Genomic DNA, 21,022 nt, shown 5'->3' on the forward strand with positions numbered 1-21,022 from the left:
TAAACCTGGTGGGAACAGAACGTTTTTAAAACCAGGTTTGATCATCGTGTCTCCATAAAAGATTTGCACTGAAGAGTCGGACTGGAAATGTGGTTTGGCCACATAACATTTCCTTAGAATGGCATCATCATTTCACCTTTATTCAGTTCCCTAAAGCTCCAATCCGGTTTGGAAACTGAGCTGATGTTTCCACACGTGCAGATTTGTCGATTTTACAGTTGCACATTTTATTCATAAAGTTCTCCGATCCTCGTTTTGGACTAAAGGATTCAGAAAATGTAACTCAAATTAAATACTTCATGTATTAAATGAAAATCAATAGATGTATATTTTTTGCTTTTTGTTTAGTTATACAGCTTACGTATCTCAGCTTGAAATCCTTCCAAAACAATTTAAAGATTATAAAGCTAACATGAAAGCACAAATGAATTTACCAAGGTTTTATCTGATCTTTCTTATTCAACATCATTTAAAAAAAAAAAAAACTTTTATTACAAACATGAATACTTTATGTTCATATTTCTTCATGTTGCATCTCAGTTTTCCCCCATTGGACGGACAACTGTTTCATTTTTTTTTTATCTCACCTTGAGAAGCTTGTAAAAATATTCACATCCCTTGGAAATTTTTCCACAAACTTGTATTTTGCACATGCTTTCACTAAAATGTGAAAGCATGTGCAAAACCAAACCTAAACTACTGGCCTTTAGATAAAACAGTTTTGTAGGAAACACACACTGCACGCCATCCTCATAGTGGAACACGGTAGTGGCAGCATCATGTCACAGTTAAATGGTGTAAACTAAGCAATTAATAAATGGAAGAATGGACCAGTCAAAGTCCAGACCTAAATTCAACTGAGAAACTGTGGCAAGACTTAATTGTGCTCATAGATGTTCCACATATAATCGAGACTGCATTCCATAAATTTAACATTTTAAACTCCCTTTTTTTCCCCATGGCATACATATTCACTTCTTTGTGTTATAAAAACTGATTAAAAATACATTAAAGTTGCCTTTTTTTTTAAAGCATTTTGTCTTGTCGATGAAGTTCCTGACATCTCATTACTGATCATTTAAAATCTTACCTTAGCACCAGGGTAGGAGAGACAATTCACTTCTCAAAAGGAACGGCTCTGAGCTCCCGTGTGCAAGCCAGAAATATGCGGCGACACCACAACATGCAGATCTAAACAAGAAGAGTCCCCCATCCCCCCCCCCCCCAACCGCGCTATAAACCCCGTCAGGACTCATCACGTCGAGCCTTTGAGGTGCCCAACAACATTCTGCCTCTCCGTATACTTCTTATCCGGCCGTAACAGCTGGCTCGGGCCTGCTCCGCTCCCACCCTCTGACATGAAACTCCGCATCCGGTCAGACACTTTACGAGGACATCGAGCCGTTTCACGTCTCTCGGCCTTGGCTAAATCCTGCCGGTTTTTATGGAGAGAGGGTGGCGGAACCGCTGGGGGGGGGAGGGAGGGGGGGGCAAGGAGGCGCTTGTCTGCGGCTCTGAGCGCGGCGATGGAAATGTAACCAAACACCCAAAACTTTGGTGGAAATGGAGCACATGTTGAATGACAGGTGTAAGGGGTGGCCCGCTAAATAGAGCGGACGATTTGAGCTTAAAGTGAGCGTATCCACCGGGGTTTACAGCCGAAACCTGAGTCCAAATATAATGGGCAGCGTCACCTAATGAGCTGCTTTGTTTTTCCGCTTGATAGGAGTGTGCTACATGCTTGACGTCAAGGAGTTCATCACACATAACACAGAACAGTTACAGTCATTATATGTTTATTGGTTGAGGATAGTTGCCCTTTTGTCCAAAGGGGGATCAAATGATCTCTTAAAGCAGGTTTATGAAGTTAAACCTCATACACATTTTTTTTTTGTTTCAAAGGAAAATGAGGTTTATTTACTGTCAAGTAACATGTCATCATCGCGTCTGTCCTGTTTTACCACTTCCTAAAAACCCCGTGACAACATGGTTTCCACCTTAACGAGCTGCAGAGGCTGAGGTTTTCCGTGAGAGCGGTGTAAACAGTACAGAGTCATTTTTCAGTCAGATATAAGACACAAGAACTGGTGGGACCCTTTAAGAATAAATATACATAACTACAGAACACACAATTAAAAGATTGCAACTTGTTGTGTTTTCTGTAAAGCAGTGCGTCAGCAAACATCTCTCCACCCAGGAGCACTGCGGTTAAAAGGAGGGTCCCGGTTATTTCGCAGGCGGTACGAGGGTCAGAGGCGCCGCCGCCGCCGTGTCCTCCGGACTCCGACTGTACTTCTGACAGGTGAGCGCCAGCAGCAGCAGCATGGGCAGGTGCCACAGGCTGCAGAAGAAGAGCTTGCGGGCGCTGTTGCGGTCCCCCTGGTAGTAGAAGCGGGCGGCTAGATAGCTGATGTACAGGTTGATGGGTAAGGAGACGACGGGGAAGTTCCAGGTGGTGACGTCCAGCGCGGGCGCTAGCGTCGTCAGCGGGATCAGGGCAAGGCTGTGGCGCAGGGCCACTCGCTTGCACATGCCCGGGTGGGTGACGGACATCATGCGATAGCCGCCGCGCGAGTAGTCTTCCCTCAAGTTCCAGCTGAGAGCGTTGAAGTGCGGGAACTGCCAGCAGTAGAGGAAGCCGCCCAGTACCAGAGCACCTGGTGGGGGTTGGGGGTAGACAAAGGGATTCAAAATCAAATAAAATAACTGTCCAACTTTGAATACCAGGTGTTGCAATGCAATCATTTTATGTTGTATCAAGACAAAATGCACTTGGCTTTCAGAAGACACATGTCTGACTAATATCATCGTACGATGACCTTTTTAAACACAAACATTAAATGCAAATTCCCCGCTGGGTTTCTCTTCCCCTTTGGTTTTTGTCAGGAAACATCTTCTGGCTGACAGTAAATGTTGTAAACTTTGACTGAAAGCTAAAGTTTAAAAGCACAGACAACTAAGAAAACTTTCACTGCTCTCTCTGCCATGTCAACATTTATGTGGTCTAGTGAGTCATCTGGTTTCCACATCCTGTCGAGGGTTCAAGCAGAACTACAGAACCTACTGAGATCAAGAATCAATCATGTAAATCTTTGACTTTGCTTTAAAGGGGCAGTATTCTGTGTTTTCCAGTCACATAGTATCATTTTATCAAGCAAGCTTGGATACTGCAGTTTGGAGGAGGAGCTTTGACGTCAAAGGCAGCATTGGGTCCAACCTAAGAGGTTTGCACAGCAGCTGAGTGGTTGAAGGATTAAAGGATCAATCCTTGTCAATTTTACTGAAATTCTCCCCTTCAAGAAATTTTAGGATAAATATTTGAATTAATAGAGATGACTTTACAATAAAAATTCTGCTGTGTTTAAATTCAATTTAAATTCTCTGTTCTTAAAACCTTCACAAACAAAATGAAGAACATGTAGCATAAAACTGACCGTCGGGTGTCTCAGTGATGTTGAACCACATATGACACATTTGATGCATCTTCTAAATGACACACTTAAGTGTTGCTTAGCTGGAAGTAACATGTCTTCCACTTATCAAAACACAATGAACCTCTGGATAATAACACGATGACAGAAAACAAGAACTCTCGCAGCATTGCTGAGAAACCAGCGAACAATGCGTCTCTGAAAGCAAAGTCAAAAGAAAAGGAGCTGTTCGAAAAGCCAGGAGTGGAAAGACTAGGCGTTACACTTGTGCCGGTCGTACCTGGATCCAGACTGCCTGTGGCAGCGCACCAACCCATCACAGGGGGTATTGCTCCGACCACCGCTCCCACCCAGGTGTTGACGATGCTGAGCCTCTTGAGTGGCGTGTAGCAGCAGGTGTACAGAAAGATGTTGAAGGCGCCCAGGAAGCCTGTTAAGGGGTTTACTGCCAGCGTGAGAAGAGCAACTCCAGGAATGCCACAGGCCAGAGCGAATGACACGGCATGTAGTGGGCTGATAAGAAAAGAAGAGAAAAGAAAAAAAGAAAAGAAAGAAAAACAAATCAGTTAAATCAGCGAGATAAACACGTACAAGACGAAAGCTTAAAAAGAAAAGTTAAATTGCAAAAATTTGAGCTCAGGGAAGAGCCCATCGCTATCCTGGGAACTAAAGGATGATAAAGTTTCGCAAGCTTGTGGAAACACAAGATAAGACAACGAGAGCCGCACAAATTTAGCACCAACGCAAACAGACCCACAGGGGCCAGGAGCCAGCATGGCTGCGTCTCAAAACGGGAGCTTAGGAGGAAACTCATCTGATAAGAGCTCATCAGGGATAAAAAAAAAAAAAAAGAAAAGTGGCCTCGGCGAGATGAAGGAGCGTGTGCGCACGCCAGAGATCAAAACGGGCTGAGAAAAACCGCAGCAGCTCAGCCTGCTGGCTGGATGAAGACAACTTCCTCCTCCTCCTCCTCCTCCTTCTCCTCCTTGTCAGCAGCAGCCATGGTAAGGCCTGGTTCAAATTCAGCACCAACTGATCCGTAAATTACAGAGAGGGGAGATTAAAATCTTGACCAAACGCAGGCCTCTTCTTCAAAAAGCAAACAGGGTCTTTATTTTTGGTGTGGTGGCCACGCAGTGAGATAAGAGCATTAATGTGATGAGTGGTGTTGTAGCTGCTTTATGTGGCCTGAGGTGGAGCCGTTCAGGCTGCCTATGAGCTGTTCACAGCCCTCCTGTAGGCGGGCTCAGCTGGGGGTCGGGGAAGGAGGTGCGTCACTTGGTCAGAGGTGGGTTTGCTGCCCGATGCCGACAGTTTAGCAAAAAGAAGACAGAAAAAAAAAAAAAAAAGAAAAATCATCATTTTAAACATTAGGAGGAAGCAGTGGTCGCAAGTTTGTTTGGCTCCAATTAAGACCTGAAATTCAAACATGAAGCAAGAATACGGAAAACTTGTAAGATGTTTATGTGGCAAAAAGCTGCTAATTGCTTTTAAGCTACATCCAAAGCAATTCTAAAACTTGCAACTAAATATAACGCAATTAAAAAAGGTGAGAAAACACTAGTCAGTATAAACCATGCAGGCTATGTTTAGAAGCACAGATGGATTAGAAGCAAACCGACAGCAGCGGTTAGCCTAAAGTCAAGATGGAGAGTAAAACAGATCTGGGATGTTTCTTCAGACTAAGATTTTAAGACTCCTTTGCTTGAGAAAAAATTCAAGATAAAAATATGGCCCATATTCCTGCCACTGAGGAAAAGCAAAAAGGGTTTATGTTTCAGACAGAAGAGTGGAATTAATGGGTGGATGGAAAGAAATAACTCTCAATAAATAAATGAATGTTTAGCAATAAACTGACATATCAATGGACACATGGACAGAAAGCCAGATGCACTGGTTTTGCAGACGGCTGGATGAATGGATTGTTGGACAGATGTCTGTTTACAGAAAAAAAAAAATCTGATTAGACCAAATTATTTTTAGTATGTCATATCTACATCACTTAGACAAAGTTAAAGAGAATTACGGTCCCGCAACACAAATATTCTCCCACATTTCTTCCTTGCCTGTTCCAATGTGCAAGATAGCTGAAGCAATTTCCACACTTCTTCTGACTTTGAGATTAAACTCATAGAATGTGGCGAAAGAATGGCTTGTTTGACAGGAACGTCAACCGACCCATATGCTCTCTGTCTTCACACATGTGATAGCTCAGATTCGCAGACAGTATACAAATAACTTCTCTTGTTAGAGAAAAGTTCAAGGAAAAATGTTTACACAAACAAAATATTTTACATGACCACCTGTAAGCACTGAAAATATCAAATTGTAAACCAACTGTCCATTAGGATTTTTCTGCAGATTACTTAAATATGAGCTGCGTAGATATAACTTGTTATATATCCAGTCCCTGGGAAAGATCTGTGGGCAAAAGGCAACGCTACAGGTTTATAAAAGTGATCTTACGTCTAAACAAGAGAGTTGTGGGTTAGGGCACAACTAACTCCTCACATCTGTCTATTCCTCTCACAACACCCTAATAAGTCAGCAAGCAGCTATTCATCAGTCATCAGTGCAAATCTAACTGCAAACACACCAGTCATAGACATCAAACGCATTTTGGTCACAATTCACCACCAAACACTAAACAGAACCTGGGTGGCCTAGTCCAAACAAGGCTACTCAGCTGCAGCATGTTACGCCTCCTACACACTGTTCCATTAAACAGGTGCATCTCAATACGAAAGAGAACATCATCTAAAATGTAATTTGCTTCAAGTAATTGAAGATTTCAAATTGATTTTTTTTTTCATGTTATTTTGACCGTTTTCCCGCAGACAGCCGTTGACACCCTCCATAAGGAGCGTAAAAGACAATGTGATTGCAAAATAAAGATGTTTTCACTGAGTTCTAAGTTTAAAAATAAAAAGTTAAGTGAAAGGAAAAAGTGTGATAGTAAAAACGGTCCACTAGCCTTAAGAGGATTGTGGAGCAAAGCCCATTCAAGAGTCACAACAGACTAAAAGCATGAGGGGCATCGACAACAACTGTCACATTCCCTGTGTATAGCTACTCCTAAAAACCAGAAAAGAAATAATCAATAATAAAAAAATAATCAATATTTCTATTTCAACAACAAGGTTTTATGGAAAAAGTGGTTTCTGATTGGCTTCTATCGTTTTGGCAATGAACAAGACAGCTGGAGTTTGTTAAAGAATTGACCTTTTCCCACCGCTTTTTATGATGCTTTGTACTGTACATTAGTAACTAGCTAACATCGATTTAGCTCTTCCAGATATGGATATTGTGCACTAATCCAACAACAGTAAATTTGCAATATATTATGCAGTCCTAGGCCAGTGTGACGTTTCCACAATGATGATGATTTAAGAAAGTTTGTCATCTGCTGGTGTTGGTCCACTGTTTAATTTTTTTTAAACCAAGTTCAAAGTCAGCACAGCTGTCTTTTAGGAAACTGAAGAACATTTTATGCTTCCCTCTACTAACAAGCTTTATGGAAATAATGATTTTCTTGCAGGACTTGGTGCCAGTCCACACTGCCAAAAGTTCCAGTATCTGCTTTAATGACCATGTATAACTATGCTAGATGATGACGAAAGACACAAGACTTAATGCATACCAACCGCAGGCCTGCATGCCAAACTGCATCGATGAAGTAATTCATGCAAAAGAAGCCCCGACCAAATATTGAGTGAATACAGTACAAGGACATACTTTTCTGTGGGCTATGCTTATTTTTTTTTTATTTGTTTGATGCATTATTCTAATTGTCTGAGGTACAGAATTTTAGTATTTCCATTAGCAGTAAGCTAATTAAGATAATTAGTTGTGCTAATCCTAAAGGACTGATAATAAACATTAGTTCCTCGAAAGGCTAAAGATCTACAGTAACACTGTATTTAGCAGAAGCTGCTGCTAAAAATGCTAAATTCAATTCAAATTATTTCTGCCCTTGAACATCAACAACCTTTGAGCACTAATTTAATTTTGACATTATATTTGACATGTTCTATAACGCCTCTAGATATTTGTATTCATGTTTGTATCTTGGTTTTATTTTCTTCCTGTTTATATCTTGTTCAAAATAAAGTTAATGGGGGGAAAACAACAGAGAACATGATGAGAGAAAAAGGAGCTGCTGCGTAAATAGTCTTCGAAATAGGAGAATGAATGTAAACGTCTAACTACTTCAATAGATAACCAAAACTTCAATGCACATGACCTTTTTAAACTAAAAACTTACAAGACAGTCAAGAAACTTAGCACTTTTGAATGTATCTGGAAAAATATATATTTAGGGGAAGCCAAGTGCACAAAATGTTTTCAAAGTTAGCAAAAGCGCTAAATGTAAAATTAACGAACAGAGTACAAGGAAAAACTCCTAAAACTTATCAGAGGATGTGGAAAGATTCCATTATGAGTTTAACTCGTTAAACTACGGAGACAAAATAACTTTCCAATGATATTTTGATGCATTGAGATACACCTGTACATTTTAAAAGAATGCAAGAAATAAAGGTAAAAAGAAGCAGAAGTCCAATGTGGGAAAAAACAGAGAAATAAGTCAGAGAAATAAGTACCTGATCTGTCCTCTGACGAGGGGACGGTTCTTTGTTCGGTTCATGTTGGAGTCAAAGGGCACTTCAAAGTACTGTGACAGACAGAACGAAAAGGCATGTTAATGATGAAGACACATAAACAAATGTCATTCTCCTTAAAGTACAAGACGTGAGGGACAACTAAAGTGCATTTTGTACTATAGCATTCATCAGTTTTGGCTGTTTAGGAATTCTTACATACAAGACACCTGCAAAGATACACATGTGGCTCGGAAAAGAACTCTAACATTTATTTATTTTTTTATTTTTTGCCTCATACAGATGCAAATAAAGGTCAGGAATGGAAAGACTCAGCTGCCATGGCTTCTTTTCTACTTCTGTCTGCATGCAACAGATATTGCTCCACTTGCTTTGCACAAAAATGCCAGTCAGTGATTTGGTATGGCAACAATTACTGTACCACACATTAGAAACGCAGGAAAGAAAAAACAACAACAACAACAAAAATTGTCTGCTTTTTAAAAAGTCAAACATGGTCAAAGTCAAGTGATCATCCTGGCGAGTAAATAAACTTGAGGTGCAAGGTGGAAGCAGCGAGCCGTTGGCCGTGGTGGAGGGACGGGGAGACGTAGGACTGTTCTGGGATACAACTTTGTAAAAACTACGTATACGCCTGTTTTATGATCTGCTCTGGAGGAGTGAGCTTCAAAGAGCTCCCATGAGACTGGCAATGTGTGACTAAAACGCAAACATATGGGGTGCTTAAAGACAGGAACTGGCTAATCTTTGGATGTGTGGAAACACACCTTCTTCGATTGAGGCCTTCGGCTAATGAACAAAACAGATAAAGCGCTGCCAGAACAGAGCTGCGGGATGCGTCGCTTCCGTTTATGGTTTCACTGAAATATTTAACAGACAATTTGCCCTTGTTTTACTTTAAAAGAGTCCTCAGACTTCCTCTTCTAAAAAAACGCTGAGATAACATAGTACTTCAGGCCCTGGTGGGATCCACATCAGTTGACACACAGTTTAGCTTTGAAGAACCTTATGATGTTGTGGATGTAGTATTTGCATGAAGCATAACATATCTTCCCGTGCTGAAAAAAATAACTGGGAATGAGCCAAAATTTAGGTTCGAACTTTGCGTAGGCCACTCCAAAGTCTTCAATTTGTTCTTTTTGTTCATTCGGAGGTGGCAATGTTCATCTGAAATCCTGAGTTAATTTAAGGCCACAAATCGTGGAAAGGCACACCTTCTAAAATAGTTTTCCTTTAATAAATAAAATGATAATTTTGCATTTTCCAAAGTTATCTTATTCTGATAACATGTTTTTGATAACCTCAGATGTCTAAGTGTGACAGAAAAGCAAAAACAGAACAAATCAGCAAGGGGGCAAATTCTTTTTCACAGCGCTGTAGAACATTTAAGGAAAAAAACAAAAGAAAAATAAGATTAAAAAATAGAAAATAAATGGATGATAGATAGTACATGCTTGGAAGAGGTTTGCTTGGAACCTAGCAATGAATATGTCAGGTTTAATACGACACTAGGGAAGATATTTATTGACATTACTGACTTTAACGTATCATCAAAAGACACAAGTGTTGGAAAACAAAAATGTTAAGAAAAACGGGACTTTGCAATAAAACCAAAAATGGTCAAATATCCTTTTTTGGCTGAAGGTGGCGCAGAAGAAAGACTTAAACGGTACACACAGACGTAAAAATAGAAAGTGCAAAAAAGCTCTTTTCCTCAAGGTCCGGCATTGTATGAGTCCACAGGGTCTGACGCACAGCTGTGGCTGAGAGGCTGTCGGACCCCGAAGCCCAGACTGAGGTGTTAATTCTATTTCCTGGGTCAGGAAATGCGTCAAGAGGTCAGGGGCCGCATGAGAGAGAAATGCACTTTGCGGCCAGGCGAGAGAAAAGCCACGCAGAGCTGAGCCAGGCCTCAACAAGGGCCTGGGGCCAAGCTTACTGCTGCAGCCTGGCTCACATAAAACGGATCCACGGTTTTCCAAAAACATTATTGTAACTTTTTTTTTCTTTCTTTTTTTAAATTGCAAAAATGTCTTGTTTAAAACAGTTCTCATGCATAGTAAAAAAAAAAAACAGTATAGGGAAATCCCATCAACATGTTTGCCATCATTTGGATGGTTGTCACGCTTGTTGTCAGATGATGATTTAACGTGAGCGCAGGTCACTCTGTCGGCCCCCCTGGGTGCAACATGCCGTCGTTTCACAGAACGCCCGGCCCCGCTCTGGTTTGGTCCTACAGCTCTGCCGGTTGCCGTACAGTTCCTCATCTGGTTCACATCAGCGGCCCTCTAAACCAGTGTGATTAGCCTCCATCCCGAAACACACACACGCACACACACACACACACACACACACACACACACACACACACACGCACAGAGCACTGCCATGTGTTACAGTGATGGCAATGAAATAATTGGCCCACTTGTGTTTGGTGTGCATGCAGAGGCACTACTAGGGGTAAGTCCAGAGGCTGCAGCAGGTCTTCTGTTGCTTTAAGTCGTGATAACTTGACTTTGTAATTAACTGATGGAGGTCAACGGGTATGACTTAGAGCTGTAATGTTAGAGCACATGAGAACATTTATTTACAATGACATTGCTACGGAAAGACCTTATTCTAATGCCTGCTGAGGTGACATTAATACTTTAAAAGACTTCCTCTTAATAAATGCAGTTAGTTGAAGCTCTACAGAGGACCCACAGTTTGCACCCCCCCTTAAAACGTCATTTTGTTTTTAAAAAGCGAGTATTAGAGAATGATAATAAAATGAGCCTGCATTGAATGCACAAAAATATCTATTTATCACGCATCTATAAGGTGGAAAATCGCAACTTGTTCATGTCTGCTCTTAGTACTTAGCAAATGTTCTTCAAATTTATCAAGAAAAAACTCTCTTATAGACAATATAACATGTAAGATTTAGTTCAGGAGTGCAAACGTTTTAATTCCTAATTTTTAGTTTTTGGGGTTATTTTTTTTAGTAGAGTTCAAGACTAAAACTGACTGACATTTGGAGTTTTTCATATTTCCATTCATCTCGACAAAGCCCTCGGCTCCATCAGAAGAAAATGACGCCACAGCATGATGCTGTCACTACAATCTTCCAGTGCAGGTTTGGTGTTATCGAACATTCTCCCACACGGTTTTAGGAGATTTTTGTCAGGCCTGAATATTTTATTTGGAATAAAAGACTTCGGTCTTCGAACTTTAGAATGTGGTTAAAGCAAGAGGAGAATTCAGAAGATTACCGTCACATGTGGAACCCAACCGCTTCTCGTTTCTGCAGCTCCCTCAGTGTTGCCGTTTGCCTCTTGTCGGGCTTCAACCGTTTCGTTTTTTTTTTCCATTTAAAACTTTTTCTGTGTTTGTTCACTGCTTTACTTTGCAACTTCTATGCAAAAGCTGGCTTTAAGTAAAGGATTCAACCATCTTTACAAGACCATTTAAACTTTATTTCAGCTTCATCATCCAATATCCTATAATTAAAAGACAGATGTTAACTATGAAGGCTGTAACTAAACGATTTAGTATCATGAATCTAAACACTTCTCCAAAAAGGCTCTTCTTTTAATCAACATGTTTTCCTCAGAAGGATACGTTTACTGGTTAGTTGACTTATGCAAGATATGGTATGTTAAAAGGTGGTATCTTTTACATTGCAAATACTTGATGTTTTATCAGGGATTTGAAGATCTTAGACTCATTTTAATAGCGGCTTCATATGAATGGATAATGTAGGAATCTTGAGCCAAAAATTACTTTAAAAATTGGTTTAAGATTAGTTGTTTCATCCTGAAGTCATTTGGCTTAAATTACAAACCTAATTGAGAATATTGGCTACTGCTTGTTTTAAGACAACCAGAGTTCATTAATCATTTACTTTATGTTAATCCAAAAATAATGCTGAACATTATCCCTATAATTCTCTTAAAAACCTAATTAATCAGTACCAGTCTATTGTTTTTGAAACGTCAAACATCTACATCCCCCAAAAAAATAAAATAAAAAAAAACGGAAGTTGGGGAGGGACAACTGCTGTTTTCAATTATGAACACAAACGACCACACAAAACCCCTAATTGTAGGGAAAATTATTGGCCAGATGATAAGGACGGAAAACAGAGGAGACCAAAGCAAGGAGTGAGGTAGAGGGGGTGTTCTGTTACCAGATCCTCCGAGTTATCAAAGAAGGAGCGTGATTCAATGCCAACCACCAGGTCTAAATTGACAACAGACTGCAGGATGCCTTTCTTGTTTTTTTGGGGGGTTTTTTTCCAACACAATGAAGCAGCTCTGCATCAGGAGATAATTTATGGGGGATCTACAAAGTGATTTATGTTTGATTAAAATATGAGAAACCCACCATTAAAGAAAAAAAAAGAGGAAGTGAGGCGAGGCCAGAGAGGAGCGATTGAGCAACAACAATCTTTTTACTGTTTACTTGAGCGGCAAGAGTGCAGCTAAACACAGGAACCGGGCAACAGATCCAGCTAAGCAGCTGTAAACCTTTGACTCACAGAAACATCAGCTGGCCTAAACACCGGCCTGCCTCTCCGTGGCTCTGCTGAGGGAACCCCAGGTGCATGGGCTAAAACCAACAACCACAAGTCATCACCTGTCAGGATGTCACCTGTTTTGCGCACTCAAAACATCCACCGGGGCGAGTGGTGCTGTGTTGCACGCGAGGCAAGTCTCCAAAAACTGGATAAGAGAAGCGGAGCTGAAAAGCGTCACTTCAAGGCTAAACGGGTGAAATGCCTCTGATCCAAACAAGCAGCAAAAGCTTTTCTCAAAGGCCTTATTTCTGGTGCTGGCAAGAACTCAAAATGTCTGTTTTTTTACAGTAAGAAAAAGGAAAAAAGAAAATCAGCAGAAAACAAAAGTATAATACATGCAAGTCAGTGCACATACACAAACAATGTTAAACAGGTAAAGGCTATTTATGTTCTGCTGAACGGTTAGTGAAAGAAAACCTGTTCTAGACATGTGAACAATGTCAAGATTGCAAGTCATGCCACCAAAAGAAAACGTTTGCGATGTTCAAGGTAATTATTAAACTGTTAGCATGAACTGAAGTGCATATCTGACTGATGAAATGAGCGTCATTAAAAAACAGGAAAGCCGGGAAAGGTGAGGACAGTTCAAAGCAGATGAATGTTGACTCATTGTACCTTTGAAGGTATTCACACTCCTGGAACATTTTGACATATTTTCCCCCCCATCTTGCAACCCAAAACGGCAATGTATTTCACTGGGATTTTGTTTGACACTTGTAGATAATTGGAAACAGGTTTTATTTAGGTAGCAACAGAGGAAAGGAGGACAAGTCCAAATCTACAGCACACTTTTGAAAACCATGCATCGATAGCTTTTCAGTGAGATCGATCATACAAAAGTCCCCCAACATACATTAAAGATTATGGTTTATATATATATATATATATATATATATATATATAAAAGAGGATTGTGAATATGTTTACAAGGCACTGAATGAAGTTTGTGGAATTGGTGACCCAGACAGAAGCACAGGAACGAGATGTCCTCGATTTTTGAATGATTAGGGTGGAACGAGACAAACACAGGAACAGACCTGATCAAATTTATATCACTTCATTTCTGTCTCAGAGAAATATTAATATTTAGATCAAGCCATTTACAAGCAGAGGTGAAAGATAAGACCCCCATCTGTGCCTGAAACGGTACATATGGCAACCAGCAGATGTGTTTGGGACTCGTTGCCCTCTGTGATCTCCTGGTGTGATGAAATGAAAGGGGAGAACCTCATCTGGTTAGTAATGAAAAGCTGAACATTTCTCTGTCTAATTCAAGACTCTAAATCAAAGAGATTTAGTAAAAAAAACAAAACCAAATAGCCCACTACCATGTGATCAAAACATCTTAAGGTCACAGTTGGGAATGCCTTCTGAGTTAGAATATAAGAAATGTAACTTCCGACCTTAAAAAGTGACTTTTTTTTCTTTCTTGTTGTTCTCACTTTTCTAAGCACCTGAGCTCCACAATCCTGCTGCTTTACAACACCGTTTTCATTTTACTCCTCCTTTACAGGCCCCGTTTTACACAGTGCAGTACTTTGTCTTGCCAAAGAGTGGATCACGTCTCGCTTTCAGCTGTGTGTTGAACCCCAACCTCTTCTAGCGCTCTTTAAAGTGGTCTGTGCGGGAAGCGTTGGCAGCGGTTCAGCTGGCACGGCCTCGCTCCTGATTAATGGGCTGAGTGCGGGACAGTGAAGTGCTAAACTGTCCTCATGTTAATCAGCCAATTAATGCTCAGCACAGCCGCCTTTGCCTCTGCCCTGAAGATAATCTGTTCCTTCGGAGATACGGACAGGAAAAGGAAAAACAGAGGTGTGCTAGAAAGCGGTTTTAAAAGAAACAACCATATTAAAAAAAAACCTTAAAAGGGAGAAGATGATAGAGGATTCATAACATTTTGACCCGAGCAAAGGAGAGATTGCCAGCAAGAGCTTTATCTCTATTAATAACTTCAACAACAGCTAAATGATGGTAATTTGTATCCAATTGATGTGGAGCTCAGTCTCAAGCTGTGAGGCAAAGCTTAGGTCATGGTTTTGATCTGATCTGCTAAATTCCTTTTTTAAATTTATTCTTTATGTGTTACTATGACGAGACCACAGTGCCTCCTGGTGTGAGGGAAGACTTGGATTACAAACAAAAGAAAAAAGCTTGACGAGATATTAAAGCCATTTGTTCACTGCATTGGGATGATGTAACTTTAGTACAATCTGATGGGTTTTTTTTTTTTTTTAAAGCTCTGTTAAAACCACACAGCCTGCCCTTAGACTGGAAGGAACAGACGAACTCAAAGTGGCAAAAATTATAGGTTCACTGAAAAGGTACAAAGCTAAATATGTTGACAGTTAAGATAATCACACTGAATTAACATTTTCTTTTAAGGCAGCTGCCTGGGAAGTGGAGTAGGTTCTGTCATTGAACGCAATGATAAAAGTGAGACATCACGCCATTAACCAACGAGGGTACGTCTGGCTATATTTAAGGTAGCAAAGATGTGGGGAAAAATTCAACCCTTACTCTATAAGGGTAGTGGTGTCTGTGCTGTCTTTTTAGACTTGGAGAGGCATTTGATACTGTCATCATGGTCGAGTTGTCCCGACTGACTGCCCAGTAGAGGTCCCGCAAGGCTCTGTTCCACAGACCACTAATTTTAGGACCTTTTTATCAGACGTCTGCACAAACGTTAAAAACAAAATGTATGCTTCGTGATGCATGTGCAAAATTTGTCCCCCAAGCATCTTTATTCTCACATCGGTTTTCAGGCCAACTGATTTTTCATATCTTAATATTACTCTGAACTCAACCTTAATGTTCATAAGTCAGATCAAAACTATTACATTTTACAGTTTAGCACCAGCTTTAACAGTGTTCTTTATATTGTGTCTTTATTAAAACTTACACTTGTGTTTGGCACGCTTTTTTCCTTATCGATTCAGTTTTAGTAGGTTGAGGGTTGCTGGTTTCTTGGTATAATGCATCTTTTATTTCATTCTTTTATGGTTTAATACCAAATTTAGCATGGTGGCTAAATCTGGCAGATTAAGAGGGTCTAAGTAGGTTAATTACCGTACACTGTTCCATTTCGAAATAACTGAATAAAAAAAAAACACGTAAATGTTTGCAGAAAAGAACTGGGTATCGTTTACCACTGAATCAGATACTGCATCGTGTTCAGACAATCGCTTTAACTCTACTAAACATACAAACTGTGCAAACCGCATTAATATCGTTGGAATGACCGTCCATATCTCCAGACTGAGTCTGATAAGTTAATTTTTTGGCCTAACGAGGCTATTTCTTAGCCATTTCTGATTGCCATTAGTTGTGTGCACACAGTTGACCGCTTTCTATTCAGTCACACAAGCTGAAGGAAAACATATCTGCAAAAGCTGAGCAAGTAGAATTAGGCACCCTCTTTGTGTGTGTGGTCACTTGTTTAAAGAGAAATAAACAGTCCTTTCCGCCGTGAGGGGGTCATTTTGCAAATAACTGTGAGGGTGTGACTGACATGACGTGAAGTTTGAAAGCCTCTCTACAGTTGAAACAAAGGCCTGAGCATGACCATGTGTATGTTTGAAAGAACGTGAGTGTTTACATTTTCAATCTGCAGCTGTGTCTGACCACAAGCAGCCTGGAAGCAGAGGGGAATGCGTATGAGTCAGCCTCAATAGCGCTCCGATATGGCTAGTCTGGAAGATCTGGAAGAAATTCAACGTTGGGAAAAAAGACAGGATGCCTATGAAGTCCTTCGCTGTTCACCAAAACATGACAGCAGCCGTCAGCACCTCTTGTAGATTTGTATTCCAAGCAATGACCCATGGATAAAATCTTTCCTTCGTTTGGACAAGCTCATTCAACAAGCCAATCAAATCAAAAATGATGAGGACCTCAGAGGAAGGAGCACAGATTTCTTAAAGTCTGTGTGTCACTCATTTACCCCCCCAACAGCAATTTTCATTTATGAATAAAAGTCATGTGGATTTGGTGAGCAGTTTATTAGCCACTGTTAATTTTAACATGCTTCTTTAATAAAACGGAAAATAAAAATAACACAATTTAGCTAAACATGCTAAACATCATATGTCTTGATTTTATTCGAGTCAAAATTTTATTAACTAATGATTAATTAATTAGTTAATAATAATCCTCATTGTGCTTTAAGGTGGCCAGAATTAAAAACAGCTTTTAGTCAAACTTTCAAACTCTTTTTTTTTTTTTTTTTTTACAACAAAACCAGGGACATGTGTATGGCAGAGCAGCTTTTTAAGGAAGTTGGACATATTAACATGCAATTTGTGGAAGAAAAGGAGAGTAAAGATGTGCATCATTACACAATGAGAGTCAATACGCGTAATGTAAATAGGCAAAGAAATAAATAAATGGAGAACTAGCTCATGTTGGGTTACTTCATTTGACGACCTAAACATAGAACCAGTTGTTTTTGAGGGTGAATAACTAAATATAATAGCATCCAGATGGATGGTCAGGTGGTGGAAAGTTTGTTTAAAGTTGAGTGTTTAGTTTGCTCTCCCTAAATATTGTTTCTTGCTTTACCCATAATGAAGATGCACTCTCAGAGGTTGGGCCACAAGACATTTTGTTTATTTTGTGTCTGGACAGTGTACTGTTAAAGTGGACTGGTGAAAAATCCCAACTAAAACTTAGAAAAAAGTGAAGACAGACCAAATGCAGTATGTACAGTTCAATAAAAACAAGAAATGCCAGTAACATCATAGGATTATAGGATCACGGGACATGTTTTGCCATATCTTATTGGGGAGCAACCTATACAGGAAAGTTTTTACTGACCCACATATTGGGAACCTTAACACTCATTCTTAATTTGCTTTAACCTAAAATAGCTATTTCTACACTAGCATGTCCGTCATGTTCGACCACCTAAATGAAATAGACAGAAGATCCCCTCTGTCTCTCTCACTGCACACTGTGAGAGCAGCGTCGAGTCTCCTGCTGTGAAACTCATGTGTGAACAGAATCTGGAATAAAAAAAAAAGTCTGTACTGAACTTATGGCACTTTCTTTGATCTCCTTGTGTGCTTGTTTGGAATTGGCACCACATCAATATCCATCGTGACAGGAGCCAGGAAAGAACCACTGGGACATTTGTTTGAAAGTAGGCAACCTTGTTGTCAGATGTTAGAAAGAAGAAATGCTTTTCTAGCAGTTTGTTCAGTTTATTGTGTCAGGCTGCAGTTGGGTGCTGGATTTTTCATCCCCTGTCCTATTCCTTTCTATAACAATTATAACAATTGGTTATCACTGAGACTGAATGCAGGCAATAACACAGAGTTTATTGCTGAATAAGGAATTACATTGATGTCTTAGGCTAGTCCTCCTGTTGCAGGAGGTCAATAAATTCAACTTCTGCTTGATCTCTTGCTTCATCAATAAACTTTCATGTAAAAGAAATGCAACAATGATTAACTGTATATATATATATATATATATATAACCCACTTATTGTTACTTGTTTCAGAGAAACAATTCTTTTTTTAATTTGGAGCTGAATTGATAACAGAAATAAGTTCTAGTTGTTTATAAGTTCACTTCTTTCTCATCTTATTTGATATTTACAACATACTATTTATTCACACCTTATTATTTTATTATTTTTTTAAATAAAATATATAGTTATTTATTTACTACTTTTACTATATAAATAGTGATTTTTTTTTATCATACAGTAGACGGCATTTTATACTTTAAAGTGTGTTTAGTCTTTGGTAACGTCTTTATTTTGTGGTTGGGAATAAATGCAAAACGTAATGTAAAAATGAAAAATGACAATTTTTTATTGAGGAAAAATAAGCGGCTTCGCACAATTGAATAAAAAAAAGCTGACAACAGAAATGCTGATAAAGAAATGTCATTAGTGGTTGCCAGTGCAGTGAGGACTACTTTATTAGGTGCAAGGTAATGTTGAACTTTAGACATAAACAGCAAAAACAACTGTAATTTCTCAGAACCTGTTTTGCTCTCGATCAAAAGACAAAAAAAAACCAGCACAAAGGGGCAAGTTAAAAGGCCACAGTGCCTGAGTAAATATATATATGCACTTGTTACACACACCCAGAGACAAACACTTTGAACTGCTCTCTGAGCGCTAATGAGCAGTTACTACACGACAGAGCCTGGCAGACTCCTTTTAACTACCATCAGCGTCTGCAGCAAATCTCGGTCAGACAGAGATTCTCACCCAGCAAAACAGCGCTCCATCTTTAAGTGAATCGAATGAGAGGCGCAGCACGAGCAGGTGAATCAACACGTGGAAAGGATAAGCCTAATGAGACACCTAGAAAGAAGAACAAACGGAAGATGGTCTAATCTATTCCTCTGAAGTATTGCCGGTATTGTTTGAAGCAGAAAAATGTATACTATGGCAATATTAGAAAATTGGACCATGATATTAAGGAAATTTGCATTTCTTTGAATTATTTCAAACACAGAGGACTTTGTCTTTTCCTACGTCTGATATTTGTCCCAATATTTGTGCTTAAAGGGATATATATTAAGATAGGTGCTAATTGAAATTAACAAAAACAATTTCAGAACAAGAGTATATTTTTGAGTGCTTTCTACCCAACTATTCATCAGGTCTGGCACGGCAACAGGCCTCACAGCAATTGAAGCCTCAAGGATATTTCTCCGTTTAGTGAGACTATTATGAGTAAAACCAAAAGGCCACCCACGGTCACACAAAACACAACCTTTTTCGTATGCTAAATATCAGCCCTGGCATTTTTCATTTCGTCAGGATGGGCTTTGTTGGTTACATAATGAAGGACAGAGGACAATGATGGTGGTTAAAGAGCAGAAAATATACAGTCTGAATAACCATCATTGGAGACAAGACCTTTTTAAAATTTCAGATATGTGCAGACGGTGAGAGCGCAGACACAATTACTCAACCAGAAGTAGAGAGAGTTGGTCTAAATGTGAGGCACCCGGCTGTTAATGTGATGCTTTCACAATGCCGAGCCGATACAGAAGATTTTACAAAGGGAAGATTCCTCCAATTTATAACATGTGATGTGAAGCAGACTCATCGAGAAAATTTAACTTTCTGAAAAATCCAAAACAGAACAATTCAAAGCAGCCAGAAGAGAAGTAATGCATGTCCACCTGCCTGATAAGAGTTAGAAGACAAGCTGTTGCATTTTGGACAAGCTATAGGCAACAAAAATAAGGAGCTCGGCTATTTCACGGTTTTAATAAGTCTTATATTATTCAACTTATTAAGACTAGTTAAACCTAAACTTAAGAAGTCTACACTGAAAACTGATTATTTAAAATACATCTCAAGATTTCAAAAAGCTTGCCTCGTTTTGTTAATACGCATAGAAGGAGCATTTTCAATTCTTTTTGACATTAGGATGAACTTAAGGTTCAGTTAATGAACCTTAAGTTCCACAACAAAAACACGGAAATTGCAATAAAAGTACCAATCAAACCTGGAGAGTGGAGATGTGCCGATCAGGTTTTTTCCTGCCGATTCCGATCACCCATGAGGGCCGATCACGGCCGATCACCGATACCGATCACATATTTTTTTATTTATTTTTATCATAAACACTACCGGTTACATTATGTGGTAAAAGGAACCATGAATTCACCATAATTTAGACAAAAACTTGTTTTTAATAACTTTTTCCAAGAAAAAAAAATAAACAAAACAGGCATTGTGCAAATTGTACTGCTATCTGTAATACTATCTTTAACAGACTGAAAACATATGAAGGCTCTGAAGAGGCTAAATAATGCAGTCAAAATAAAACCTCTCAACATTGCCAAAAAAATGTAAGTATAAAACTTAACATTCAAAGGCAAATACATGATCCATTACAATAAACAATCCTGAGTTACTGAATGAAAACTTCCTGATAGCATGGCGGCTAGCTGATTACTGCTAGTTCTGAGTGGCTGTTTCTGACTGAGCGGAGTAATTATGCAGAGCAGGGAGGAGATCGATTATTTTTTCAGAGATTATCCGTTTCATGTTAGGACACTGAAAGTTTTAATACGTATGTAAGTTAGATGCTGCAGCTTTAAGCAGAGGTTCAGTGTGAGAGTCACTACCAGGTGGAGCGGAAGCGGCGCTCCGCCTGTGAAATATTACTACCTGTAGCGCGTAGCAACGGTTCAACAGCCAGAACAGAACCAGCGTCTTACATCGCAGCTCGAAGACTTAAATAATTTTGCAGGTTATTTGTTTAGCTTTCTGACCGTCACGCTAATCCGGGTGAGTGTTTGTAGCTGTGCGCTGCTTTACCTGCTATCTGATCCTCCATATGTCTTTTTTACTGCAGTGAGCCTCGATGTAGCCAAACTCCGTCAAGTATGGCATTGTTTTTATGCCATATTAGATTCGTTGTGTTGATGCATTTTGACCTGCT

At 39.6% G+C, this 21,022-nt stretch overlaps 1 protein-coding gene across 1 annotated transcript in view; it reads right to left on the reverse strand.

Moving 5' to 3' along the window:
- Positions 1-1,779: 1,779 nt before the first annotated feature.
- cox10 (cytochrome c oxidase assembly factor heme A:farnesyltransferase COX10) overlaps positions 1,780-21,022 on the reverse strand; it is a 33,733-nt gene continuing 14,490 nt past the window's right edge. Inside the window, exons 5-7 of the mRNA XM_081600670.1 lie at positions 8,033-8,103; positions 3,712-3,944; positions 1,780-2,657 (exon numbers count right to left, since the gene is read on the reverse strand). Coding sequence (XP_081456796.1) covers positions 2,227-2,657; positions 3,712-3,944; positions 8,033-8,103 — 735 coding nt within the window. The 3' untranslated portion in view covers positions 1,780-2,226. The remainder of the gene's footprint in view (positions 2,658-3,711; positions 3,945-8,032; positions 8,104-21,022) is intronic.

This window comes from Poecilia reticulata, chromosome 19, assembly GCF_904066995.2.
Source record: "Poecilia reticulata chromosome 19, P_reticulata-male-v2, whole genome shotgun sequence".
Lineage (NCBI taxonomy): Eukaryota > Metazoa > Chordata > Actinopteri > Cyprinodontiformes > Poeciliidae > Poecilia > Poecilia reticulata.